Raw genomic sequence first — 13,131 nt, forward strand, 5'->3', positions numbered from 1 at the left:
GATGTGGCAACGTCACAATCAGCACTTTGTCAGCAAATTCAGCGACAATCGGTCGCCATATTGGTAAAGTAAATTTTCCTAAAAATCGGTGAAGTGAAGTAGACAACGTCGTAGTTGAGTGTTACGTGAAAATAAGTGATTTATAATACAATTAAAAGTAAATTTAAAGTAATAAAATAGTGCTGATTGTATAATTAAGTGACTTCAAGTAAAATTGAAGGTAAGTTTTGACATATACTTCTTTCAAATGAGCTAAATTGTGGCGAAAATATTCCTGTACACATTCACATACACATTTTTTTGTCTCTACAAAATATGGAGATTATATTTGTTTCTGGTGAAAATTGATCAAATAAGTGCCATGCTTCATTTAAAAAAGTGCAAAAGTAGATTTACATATGTGTAAATTTTTTTTGTTATATTAACGAAAGTTTCATATGCAGGGACATATTTATATATATTAAACATACATATACACATACATATGTGAATTTATATATACATGGTTTAGCGAATATGTACTTCGAGTGATCGCCATCATGGCGTAAATTTTGTAGCAACGTTTGCGAATCGTATGTTTACGTGTATTAAACGAAACTGTTGTAACGACTGACATGGCTATTGACGTTACCGCAATTATAATAAGAAATACCTTCTCTTGTCATTAAAAAATCAATATAAACGAAAAACTTTTTATTGCATTATTTTTAAACAAGTTTGCAAATACGAATATATAAATACGTTCGCTTTAGTTCATGGCAATGGTGTTAATTAATTTTTTTATTTTTGAAAGTATATTAATATTTCTGTATATTATATATATCATTTTAAAATTACAATGAAATTGTTTGTGTATGTGCTTGCGCGAACAACATGAATGTTAATGCTTCAAGAGTGTAAAACATGAAAAGTAATAGATATTCTTAATTTTCAGGAATTCACTTAAAATGGAAATGTCTGTGAAAACTAAAGACGAAAATGAAGCACGTGTGGCAGAGGAATATCTCTCCAGCTTGTCTGATCTTACTTGCAACAGTAAACCCTTAATAAATATGCTAACAATGTTAGCAGAGGAAAATATTGGATGTGCGTCAGTTATAGTTAAAGTGGTGGAGCAACACATCGCTAAGGTTAAACATTTTTTTAATGAATTTGAAATAGGTTAAAAAACTATAACATCGTATATCTTGGATGTATCATTTTTCGCCTTGATAACAATTCAAAACAAAATTCGTTTAACAGGCAACTTTAGGTATTTTAGTCAGTGTGTCGATAAAGTAATCAAACTGAAAAACCCACAGAACGCTCACTGCTTGAAAACTTCATTTTCTATAGAATGATGTTTATCCAAAAACTTCAAAGTTGACTTACCCTTGGAATAATAAATGTTGTGTTTAATAAATTTGAGTAATCTGTGTTTTCGATTTCAACCAACGTGAGGCAAAATCTTGCCGTTAAAAATCAGTGTGGAAGAAAAATTGACTCTTATTTGTAAAAAAAACTTCAAATATTCTAAGTGCTAAAAGTTTATCAAACCGCATAAATTTGTCAGTAGGGTCTTTTAGTTTAAAATGTTCTTCAGAAAATAACAAGTACCATAACTTCTTTAATTGAAATTTTTGAATATTAAAACGTATAACGTTTCAGTACGTAATATCTGTTTTGTGTTCTTTTACAAATGTCCATTATAACCAGATTTTATATTTTATCACATTAGCAAAGTTTTTAAAACGTTTTACAAATGTTAGATATTAATACAACAGATTTTTTCGATAGTATACAAGCTATTTGGTTATGGTTAATCACAAATTATACCAAGTTGAGACTGTAGTGTTCCAGGCCTAAAAGTGTACGAAAATTTACAATACTACAAAATGTGAACATCTATTTAAGCTAGTTTGTAAAGAAAATAAGATTTTGCATGCGTATTTCTGGGAAATAGTCCCGAGAAAGTTTTTAAATTAATTTACAGCTTCAGCGGTCCGTAAAATCCACCGGATGTGGCTAAAAAGATGATAATATGCATATCAACATAAAAAAATCATTTTAAACCACTAACATATAAACTAAATTTAATAAAACTTCTTTACAAAGATCAGTTATTTTTGAATGTCTTTTATTTCGTGATACTGTTGTAGCTAAATATTTTAATAAATTTATATATAAACTTATAAGATTTTATAAAATGGCGCAATCTGTCAGGGAATGTCGAATATGTAATAAATGAGCTTTTGTCGATATGGTTTAGGTCAACATTTTTTCAGTTTTAGTTTTAGCAAGGTATTTATTTTTTAATTGAAAAAACGTTTTTGTCTTTTACTATTGGTTAAAGTTCTTGTATCTAATGTTAAGTTTACTACAATAACTTAAATAATAAAAATCTGAGTTAATTATAGTGAGTTAAAGGAATTATGATTACAAGGGATTTTAGTCATATTGCCAAAGAAATAGGCACACCTCGGCGCACTGCTGATGCTGTTTGTCGGTTGGATGCTTATCCCATAGGTGTCAATTAATTGTAGTTTTTTAAATGTATTTTTTCGTTTATTCCCACTGTTCCAATTCTACAGGTGCCGCCAGATATAAAGTTGCCTTTGCTATATTTAATAGATTCTATCGTGAAAAATGTGAAAAGCACGTATATTCATCTCTTCAGTCAATGTATTGTGAACATATTTTGCGATGTATTCGAAAAGGTAAGCATTTAATGCTGGAGAGCTTTACAGCTGTTGATAACTAATTTAATTTTTCCCAATATAGCCAAATTTGAACAATAGAATTTTATAACTACTTTTAAATAGAAAAGTTCTGTTTTTAGTGCACTGTTATGGTTATTATTATTTTATTAACCAATATTTTAGTTGTCAACAGTATTTTAGTACTCGAAACTATTTTGGAGCTTTAAAGATTTTGTTTCATATGTATTTGTATTACAAAGGTTAATGAAAAAATTCGTGAACGTATGTATGCACTACGGTTAACTTGGAATGAGGTTTTTCCATCACAAAAACTATACGCATTGGATGTAAAAGTGAAGCGGATTGACAATAATTGGCCAATCACAGCAAAGCAAGTACCACAGTCCATCCACGTAAATCCAAATTTTCTCAAACCCGTAAGTAAAGAAAATATGTGGTATTGAATAATGTTTAAATGCAAATTTCTAAATTTTCTACATGTTAAATTTCTAGAATTATGATCTCAAGGTACAAGCCGGTGATGTTGAGGAGATATTACAAGCCAAAACACGAGAACTGTTGGAATTGAAAAAGCGTAAACTCGAACTAGAACTTGAAGCGACCAAAAAGAGCTTGGAAGAACAAGATAAACAGTTGTCGAAAGTAACAAACGGCCTCATGCCACCGGAAGCGGGCACTACAATGGGCGGTTCGCGCATGCCCGGCGTGCCATCGCAAATAATGCCAACTGGCATAATGCCGCCTGGCTTGATGTCTCAACACCACATGCATCCACGGCCAACACATCCGACAATTGTGGGTGGTGGAGCGGTGCCACCAGCAGCACTTTTCCATTCAAATTTCAACCAATCCAGACCACAACAACAACCACAGCATATACCAGTTGGTATGATGCCTATGCCGCCTCAGGTAAAAAAAGCAACAAACGTATATTGGTCTTATATTCAAATATATATCATAATAATCAAACCATTTGGTGTAGAATTTCCCGCCTACGAGCACTAGCAACAAACCGAAAGTGCATCCTGTAAATCCCGCATTATTAAACACCATAAGACACCGTGATCCACGCTTGGCACGTCAACAGCAAATGCAAGATGCAACGCCATCAATGCGTGGCTCATCAAAGTCAAACACTTCGTCATCATTGCGTGGCGCCGATGATACAAATAAATCTGACAATAAGTCATCTTCAGCGTCGTCTTCGTATCGCAATGGTAGCAGCAGCAGCAGCAGCAAAAGCAGTCGCGGTGATTCGGGTAGTAATACGAGTACGGAAAGCCGACGAAAAGGCAGCTCATCACGTGATAAGGATAAGGATAAAGATCGTAAACGTAGCGAATCAAAGAGTTCCACATCATCCGGTAGTTCGTGTTCCTCGGAGCGACAGAGAGGCACCTCATCCAGTTCCGCAACTGGAACTACAAGTAGCCGCAGCAGTAAAAAATCAACTAGTAACAAATGTGATAAAGACGCTTTTGAGATTGCGCCACTTTCTACAACATTCAAGCGTAAATCCTCAACCACATTATTGTCGGGCAACGAGTCAACATCGTCAAAAAAGAAGGAACTAAAACGCAAAACACACAGTACACATACGTCACCAAACAGTAAGAATCGTTCACGCAGTCGTTCGCCAATTGATAAAGCTACCGGCGCTGGCTCAACAGTTGGCGCCGGCGGAAGCGGCACATTTTCGGATCGTGATGATAGACAAATATTTTCAACAAAGAAACTGTCGAAAGCGATCCTTTCTGATGCCGAGCACGAGGAGGAGATGCAGAAAAATGCCGCCGCATTAAAAGTAGAAAACAAAAGTAAGAATCGTTTACACTTTCACATTATTTCACAGCTTTTACGAGAAACATGTATTATCAATGTGCGCAAAGTAGAGAGACAGTTGGGCGCGTGTGGACTTTGGTTAGATTTGTACAAATATTTGAATTCTATTACATCAAGCAAAATACTATTGTTTTGAGACATTCCAGAAGCTATATTTGGCAATTACCCATTCGTATTTATTGAAATAAATACATAATATACACTTTGCCCGAAAATTTGACTCATTGTTAGGCATGAAGGGAGCTCTTCTTCGCTGTGTAAGCTCAAATTGTTTTGCTATGGCTTTGGTTTTTGTACCCTTTGGCTGTTGTTTTTTCACGTATTCTATCTAATAATTCGTTACTGTGTGTGTGTGTGTGGTATATTTTTTTTTTATTTATACTGCTAAATATCGAATTCAAAGGTCAAAATAAGTAATAGTTTAAGTAGACTTTGAATGTGATAAAATAAATACTTTTTATGAAAAAATACGATCAACCAAAGTTGTTTTACTCGATTGTTATTTGAAAACGTTCACAAATCAAAAACCGTTCCTACTTCCCCCTGATTCTTATATGCATTTCGGTCGGGTATTCTGTGTAGAAGATTGCCAAAATATGTCTATCAAAATTGTACCAGGTTTAGTTTATGCCACACGTCCAATCTCTCTTTGAAATTAAAATACTTTCTTGTAAGAGTATACAAAAAATAATAATTTGTACATTAAGTAATAAGTTAGAAGAATTTCTGAGAAATTAGTAGCTAAAAGTAGCTGTGATACTCATAACATATAAACATATTTAGTTTAATAATGATAGTACTAAACAAACAATGCCAAGTGTACAAACATTTAAAAGAGAAAACTTATATAAAAAAAAAATCATAATAAAGATTCGTAAAATAAGATAAAATCACGTTCATTGCTTGTATATTAAAAAATAATGTCAAGCAAATTCAAAACGAGTGAAAGCATATTAACACTACTCGCAGCAAGCTGACTTTGTATGTAGTTTTCTAATGTTTACATTTCCACTCAATCCTTATTTACTGCCGAAGGTACATAGACGCATATTTTATCTAATATTATATAAACGCCACCGCCACAACATTATAAAGAGTGTTTGAACTTTTTTTTTTCTTAATTTTTTTTTCCAAACAGAAAAATTTAATAAGTTTTTGAGCAAAACAAAGTACTTTTTTGTGTTTTTAGTTTGTAACGTTCATATTTAGTTTTTAGTAAAAGTAATATTTAGAAACAACTGAATTGACAAAATTTAACATGTATTAATATATTTTGCCTCAAAAATACTAACAACAACCTCAACAACTACACTCAACTCAATTTGCTACACTTGCAGTCATTTAATGGCACTTAAATTAATTGAAAATTTTTAAGGAAATAATTTTTCACAAAATACCTAAAAAATGTTATGTTAGACGTTTTTGTTTTAGATTCACCACCGTTTAATATACTAGCTAAAAGTAAAGTAATTTTTTTTGCTAACACTGATATTTTGTAGTAAATTAAAAACTGTTATCCGTTATAAATATTGTAATGACTAAATTTGGCTCGGACTGGTCTATTTAAATCACGCGCTAACCGAACCATCGATTCATGATGCTCAAAATAAGAGTTTTTTTAATAATTGAAATTTTTGGGCTGTTAGTGCAATTTCGGGTTATTGCAGTTAGAAATTATTTTATAACCCAGTACCGCTGCAACAAGCACTCTATTATTTCTTGTGCGGTGTGTCTCCGTGTTTGGCAGAGTTTTTTTTTTATTTGTATACTCCCGTACCAATTTCACTTTATTATTTACATTGATGTTTGCACTCCATATGTGAGCATCAACTGAGCGCTTCCACCAAGACTTTATAACTTTTCCGCTATTTTTAATTTTTTAAAATTGGTTTAAGTAAATGCATTGTTTTTTTTATTTTATTTTCGTATTGAGTTTTTTAACGTAATTTGCTAGTCGTATACTTTTATAATGTGAATATTTAATATTGTCCTTGTAAATTTGTGGCAACTGTTTAATATTTTGTAAAAATGCAAATTATAATGGTTAATAATAATAATAAACCAAACAATAAAAATATTAATTAAATAAACAAAATAAATAGTAAGCATGAAAACGTAAGAGCAATGAAACAAACGTAAGCATAAAAAAAACCAATTTTAGATATTAAAATAGTGACCGACGGATGTTTGGCAATTGCTGCGCAAACGGACATTGACTTAAGGCATTTCCCCCCAATCGCTGCGTACGCGCCACAATTAGAACAGCTCGTAATAGCTTCTGAAGCGGCGAATCTTAAAAATACTATAACTACTACTACAACAACAACATCAGCAAAAGTGTCGTTTAAAATTCAGAAATTGTATAATAAATTAGACAAATCTACAGCGCAACAACCGGCGACCACTGTTGCACTTGACTTCGACGACGAGATGTCAACGGCAGCAGCAGCAACAACAGCAGGAGCGGCAAACATAATTAAAGGGAAAGATGGAGTAACAACGTTCTTGAAAACTGAAACTTTTACTAAGCATAAAGTTGATACAGATGATAATAATGATGAAGGTGTTGGTAGTGGTGGTGGTGGTGGTGTTATTAGTGTTAGCGGTAGTGTTAATGCTAAGCGTCACAGCAGCCTTGACACTAAGGAACAGCTAGAAAGCAAGCATAAAGCGGAGCTATTGTCGCCAGATACAATGGAAATTGATAAAGCCGATAGCGATGAGAAGAAACGTGTCTCCACATCAAGAACAGATCTTGAAGAACCATTGGCCAAGAAGATTAAGCAAGCCAAATTCGATGCGTAAGTACACATGTGCACCTATAAACAATTACGATCATTTTCGCAGCCTGTCTCACGAATATTTTTTTATTTGTATTTAATTAATTTTAGATTATTTGGAGACGAAGATGTAGACTTGCGTACTTGCATACCACCGCAGATGCTAGCCGTACAACAGCTACAACATAAATCACAACAAGATAGTAAGTCGCCAACACCACCACCTCCTCCATTTATAACAGAGGAACAGAATGCGGAGAGTTGGAATAACTTGAAGGTGAGTAAAGACAATAAGAGGACGAAGTCGCAAAGTCATAACAAAGTGTTGTAGTGCCGAGGCTTATGCATTAGTCGTATTTTTTAAATCTGCTTTAAAGAATCACAAATTCTACTTGATTTTTTTGTTATCTTTTATTGTTTTTAAGACCTCAAAAAATACGAAAGCAACATCATCACCTACGAAGAAAGCATCGACTTTGGATGACGTGCGTGCCAAACTGGCAAAAGCAACTAAATACAGTAAATTTAATAAATCCGGTAAATGTTATATTTTAAAAATAAGTAATTTTTGTATAATATTGTTTTTTTTTTTTACAGAAAAGTTAAGTAAGGATATTACCCAGCGTGTTAAACTATCAGAGCCACAATTAAACGATGACTCTCAGGATGCCAACGACGAAAAAATACGTACGATTGTAGCACAGGCACAGGAGCTGCTAGAAACTAACTCTATCAATCAGGATCAATATAAGAATCTTATGCAGAAAGTAATGTCAATCAATGAGACGAGCAAATTGAAAGAGGCAAAGAAACGTGAATCGCTTGAAGGCAGTGCTGCAACGAAATCCAAGCAAATTGAAGAGGACGAGGAAACTGCAGAAGAACAACGTGCCGCAGCGGCACGTGAAGCTGTTCTTAAGAAGCGTATACCAAAATTACGCAGGCCTTCAGCCCCTACAAGCGACAATAATGCCAATAATTCCATGCCTACCACTGAACTAGTCAATAGCAATTCCTCAACAACACGTTCGCCCATTTATGATGAGCGTAGCAATGACAATAGCGATATAGCTGCTTTACAGCGCTCCAAGCCGCAAAGGGAGAAACGCTTAAAACCAACAAAATGGGGTGAAAAAGTGGATGGCGTTGCCATCGCAGCTAATATGCCAGGCAATTCAAATCCACCTAAATCATGGACTAAGGGTAATATGATGCGACCACATCCAAATATCGGCGGCTACCGTGGTGGACCACCGCCAAATATGCCCATCATGCATCCGCAAATGCCTTGGCAAATGCAACTGCCACCTGTTGTTGCGCCCGGTGGGCCGCCATTTGTGAATTCTGGCCCGATGATACGTAGCAGCGTACCACCGCCTCCACAAGCACCAATGGTGCCGATTATACCACTACCACCTAACATACCGAAACCGTGCAACTCTATTGATAATCCGCAGGCCGATTTAGTGCGCACCATCACGATAGATGGACTCTCGAAGGAGATACGCATTTACGATCAGGTAGCCATTGTGTTCATGGAATTGGATCAGCCACGAGAAATCGGTTTTCAAGCGGGTCAACGTTCGATTATCATTGATGATGAGCCACCAATAGCGTTGCAATTCAATGATGATTATAAAACGTTCAGCATTAACGGTCAGCCACATCGTTTGCGTTTCGGGTTCCCGTCGCGCGAACTGTACATTGATGATCAGTGGTATGAGATATATTTCGGTGGACCGCCCGTCTCGATTCCCTTACAAAATAGAATACATATACTTAAAGCTGAAGGCCCGCCACCACAAGTGAATATCGGTGCGCTGCGTCGAGATTTGGTTGTGGGTAAGATCAATATGATTGTTGATGCACACATTGTCATACCATTGTTCCTGGATGCGAAACCGCAAAGTTTTAAATTGGGAAACCAAGATCACACTGTACAATTTGCTGATAACCTATTGACAGTATTGCTGGATGGCGAGCCCGCCAAAGTGGAGTATGGCGGTTTGCCGAAGAGCTACGTACTAGGGGGTATAAGTTACTTCATACGGTTCGGCGCTTTGCCGCAAGGTTTGAAAGCAGGACAAATCGTAGTTAAGGATATGATTTATGTGAAAACCGAACCGCCGGCTCCGGAATCAATACAAACAATCGCGCCAGCTATTCAGGCAATTGACGAACCGCTACCTGAGAGTACACAAAAAGATATTGATAATAAGACTGAGCCGGAAAAAGAAAAACAAGAAAATATTATGGACGCAGCGGAAAATGTTCAATTGGAGGCATCGTCAACTAAAACACCCGAAAGTGTAGAAACAACGAGCACAGTTAGTGAACCAGAAGTGGTTGGTACAGCAGGCAGTGGCAATTCGGCTATACCAATATTCTCTGCCACGGCATTGAATAAAATTAATATCGATGAGCTGTTCCAGAAACTAGTATCCTCTGGTATTTTGGGTGGAGCGGGCAATGTTATAGCATCTAGTAACAAGGATGCCGGTATTTTGCCCTCAGCTGCCGCGCCTGAGGAGGAGCCACCTCAACCGGTTGCTATACGCCCAATCGACCTGACCAAATCGGAAACGATTAAAACACGCCAATTGGCAATTGTCGATACATTATTCTCTGGTATGCAATGCAGCAGTTGTGGTGTGCGCTTTCCACCCGAGCAAACTATCAAATATAGTCAGCATTTAGATTGGCATTTCCGACAGAATCGGCGCGAACGAGACCTGTCGCGGAAGGCACATTCGCGTAAATGGTATTATGATCTAGCCGACTGGGTGCAATATGAGGAAATTGAGGATTTAGAAGAACGTGAAAAGAACTTTTTCGAATCGCAGCAAAATGATGTGGAAGCATCGGACGAGACGTCAAATCAAAAGTGGCTAAATTCACCGGTACCGCTTAGTTGTCCGGCTTTACCAGAAGATGTCGATCGTGTCTGCGATATGTGTCAAGAGAAGTTCGAACAATTTTATCACGAGGAAACTGAGGAATGGCATTTGCGCAATGCCATTCGCGTGGAAGATAAAATATATCATCCGTTATGCTACGAAGACTACAAGGTAAAGAAAGAAAAATTTGTGTTTTACATTTTAAACTAAAATAAAATTTGGAACATCCAATAGGCTGCATTGAATGCTAAAGTTGAAGAAATAGAGGAAAAGGAGAAAGACAAGGCTGCAGAGGAGACAAATACCGATGATGATATGATTATCAAAATTGAAGGTGATGACCATAGCGATGGTGAGTGTTTTTTTTTTATGTTTCTACATATATTTCGTTAAATACGAGGATATAGTATGTTTAAGATTGACACCAGCAAAGAGCAGAATATATTTTTCGTGACTGTACTTAACCATAAGACATGTTAATTAATATACATATGTTTTTTCAGTTGAAGGTGTAAAATCAACTGACAATGTTCCGGAAGACGACGACGATGATGTTATCGTATTGCCTAATGAGGAACCCTCTGTGACAGAAATTGACGATGACGATGAATATGTACCGGAAAGTGTACCGCCAATCGCAGATAAAGATTCCATTGACATTGACACTGAAAATAATGTCGCAGAATCAGTAGACGCAGATGCAGATGAGGATGCCGCTGGATCAGATGTGGAAATACAAGAGCCGCACATTCCATTCACAGACTTGGATACATATGTGGAAAAGGAACAACCGGATACCGACGAAACTTCACAAATGTCATTCTTTAATGTGAAAATTAAAGAAGAACCAAAGGATGATGATGAGGATGAAGATGACGGTTTTGAGGATGTTGGTACTGTGCTGATACCACCTGATGAAGAGATCTCCATACAGAGCAGTGGTAAGTACAAAATATTAAAATTTAAAATAGATTAATTTCATATTTCGTTTGTTGCTAATGAAAATTGTATTTTATGATTTACAGAAGAAACACAAACCCAAACGATTGCGTCTTCGACGTCGGGCATGTCGCCTACTGCCGAACGGCCACCCTCCTCACAATCACTTGTTCAAGTCGATACAACGGAATTCGCTGAGGGCACTAGTACAAATACAGTAACCGCAACTCCGATTGATTTGAATACCTCGATTGATGGCAATCTCGGCAGCGAAGATGAACATAATTTATCCACAGTTGGTCCATCACCTGCGATACCATTGGCTAGCTTAGTTAATAAAATTAAAATAAATATAGCTAAGAATAGTATAACAGCAAATAATAGTAGTACTAGTAATAATAGTAATAGTAATAATGGTGGTAGCGCCTCCGCGACCGGCACAACATCTGTAACGGCGGTCAACAACATGCTGATCAGTCCAACCAAAGGCTCAACGGTGTCTGATGCGCATACAGCCGATGATAATAAAGACAACCCTAACGGTGCTGGTGGTGAAAATATAACACCATATAGCCATGTATCAGCCATAAGTGTTGTGTCCACAATACCGGTACTATGTGGCGGCGGTACGACTGGCGTACGTACCACTACCCTAGCGCCGGTGGTGTCGAGCAGCAGTAGCAGTATAAAAAATATAGCTGTCAATGCAGAGTCCAATGTAAGTACGATATCTGTTATTGGCAGCTATGGCAGTACATCCTCAGCGCCACGTTATTTCCCTCCATCAAGTACCAGCACAGTTGTGCCGACTGTTTCGAAGCGTCAAACAGCACCACCGAAAACGTCGACGCCACCGCCGCCACAAGAGGAATCGTTAACGTACGAATTGAAACCGGCTTTGCAGAATATCAAACTCACTAAGGCGAAAAAAGTACAATGTGGCATCGAGACATCGGGCCTCTGTTCAGTTATGTAAACGACACGAGCAAAATTTTGGCACATTATTTAGAAACTAAATGGAATGCCATGAAGGGTTTAACATACTTATATAGTTTTTCAACTTTTCACATTGGAATGTGAATGAGAGAAATTTTACGCTATTGTACATATGCATATACATATGTACATGTGAATATGAGTGGATATGTGTATTATGCTGTTCGATGTTTGGGGAAATTACATACCAACATTGATGATAGATTGTTATTTTAGTATGAACATTTTAAAACAACAACAACAACATTAATGTTTTTAGTTTAATTTTTTTTACCTTACTTTTAGAAATGTATTGAAACACTTAATTTTGTTGAATTCGGCGTACTTCTTTTGGTGCGCTTGCGCAAATGAATGTGTGTGCGTGAGTGCGTGTACAGTTAAGCGTGTGACTTGAGGTCAATGCGTTTATATACTCTTTTAAATACATTAAATAGACGCACTCGGTCAAACATGAGTATATTCAAGCCAGCAATTGCATTCTCACTGCAACACATTTGGAGTATTTATACCAATAAACAGAAAATATAAAGAACATTTTGTTATTACTTATTTACTTTTTTTCACATATGATTTGTAAAATTTTCTTCATGAATAATATAAATAATAAACTGCATTGCCTATCATTATGGAACCAAATACAAAACGGTCTTTTTATTTTAGAATGTTCACTAGTGAAAAAGTTGAGTTGGGGTTTAAAGTTATTGCCACAGGCTGAAATCTATTGCAGAACTGGTAGGTCTAGGAAGTATATAAGTAGTCGGAATCGTTAGGACTTATTGTCACAGAAGAGTAAATTCAAAAATGTGCAGATCCTAAGGAAATAATCAAAAAACTACTGACAGTTTACTTTGATTTTGAAAGATCATACCTTAAGGTGCCAAAACTGTTTGGTTGTTGTGGTCAGCTAAATTTTAGTTACCGTTACTGTTTTCTGTGTCATCTCATAAGAATTTAGACAGTCTTGGTCAAAAGATAAGA

The 13,131-nt window shown here is 36.2% G+C and overlaps 2 protein-coding genes across 3 annotated transcripts in view; one reads left to right on the top strand and one right to left on the bottom strand.

Moving 5' to 3' along the window:
* Window positions 1-13,131, bottom strand: part of LOC126757400 (C3 and PZP-like alpha-2-macroglobulin domain-containing protein 8) — a 185,511-nt gene that overhangs the window by 87,838 nt on the left and 84,542 nt on the right. The window lies entirely within an intron of this gene.
* On the top strand, window positions 62-12,685 carry LOC126757379 (uncharacterized). 2 transcript variants are annotated; one of them, XM_050471242.1, is made up of 13 exons: window positions 62-220; window positions 935-1,130; window positions 2,571-2,696; window positions 2,939-3,115; window positions 3,192-3,608; window positions 3,682-4,516; window positions 6,916-7,342; window positions 7,433-7,598; window positions 7,747-7,858; window positions 7,919-10,389; window positions 10,453-10,570; window positions 10,722-11,159; window positions 11,244-12,685. In XM_050471242.1, the coding sequence occupies exons 2-13, from the start codon at window positions 948-950 to the stop codon at window positions 12,131-12,133; spliced, it is 6,360 nt and encodes a 2,119-aa protein (XP_050327199.1). In that variant the 5' UTR covers window positions 62-220; window positions 935-947; the 3' UTR covers window positions 12,134-12,685. The 2 variants fall into 2 exon arrangements, with proteins under 2 accessions (XP_050327199.1, XP_050327200.1); XM_050471243.1 differs by having other exon boundaries at window positions 6,928-7,342.

This window comes from Bactrocera neohumeralis, chromosome 4, assembly GCF_024586455.1.
Source record: "Bactrocera neohumeralis isolate Rockhampton chromosome 4, APGP_CSIRO_Bneo_wtdbg2-racon-allhic-juicebox.fasta_v2, whole genome shotgun sequence".
NCBI classification, from domain to species: Eukaryota; Metazoa; Arthropoda; class Insecta; order Diptera; family Tephritidae; genus Bactrocera; species Bactrocera neohumeralis.

Bases quoted from the DNA above. Each gene is read 5' to 3' on its own strand.
- LOC126757379 (XM_050471242.1), top strand. From the start codon at position 948: ATGGAAATGTCTGTGAAAACTAAAGACGAAAATGAAGCACGTGTGGCA. The intron at 7,343-7,432 runs GTAAGTACACAT...AATTAATTTTAG, and splicing joins AAGCAAGCCAAATTCGATGC to ATTATTTGGAGACGAAGATG. The intron at 11,160-11,243 runs GTAAGTACAAAA...TATGATTTACAG, and splicing joins GATCTCCATACAGAGCAGTG to AAGAAACACAAACCCAAACG.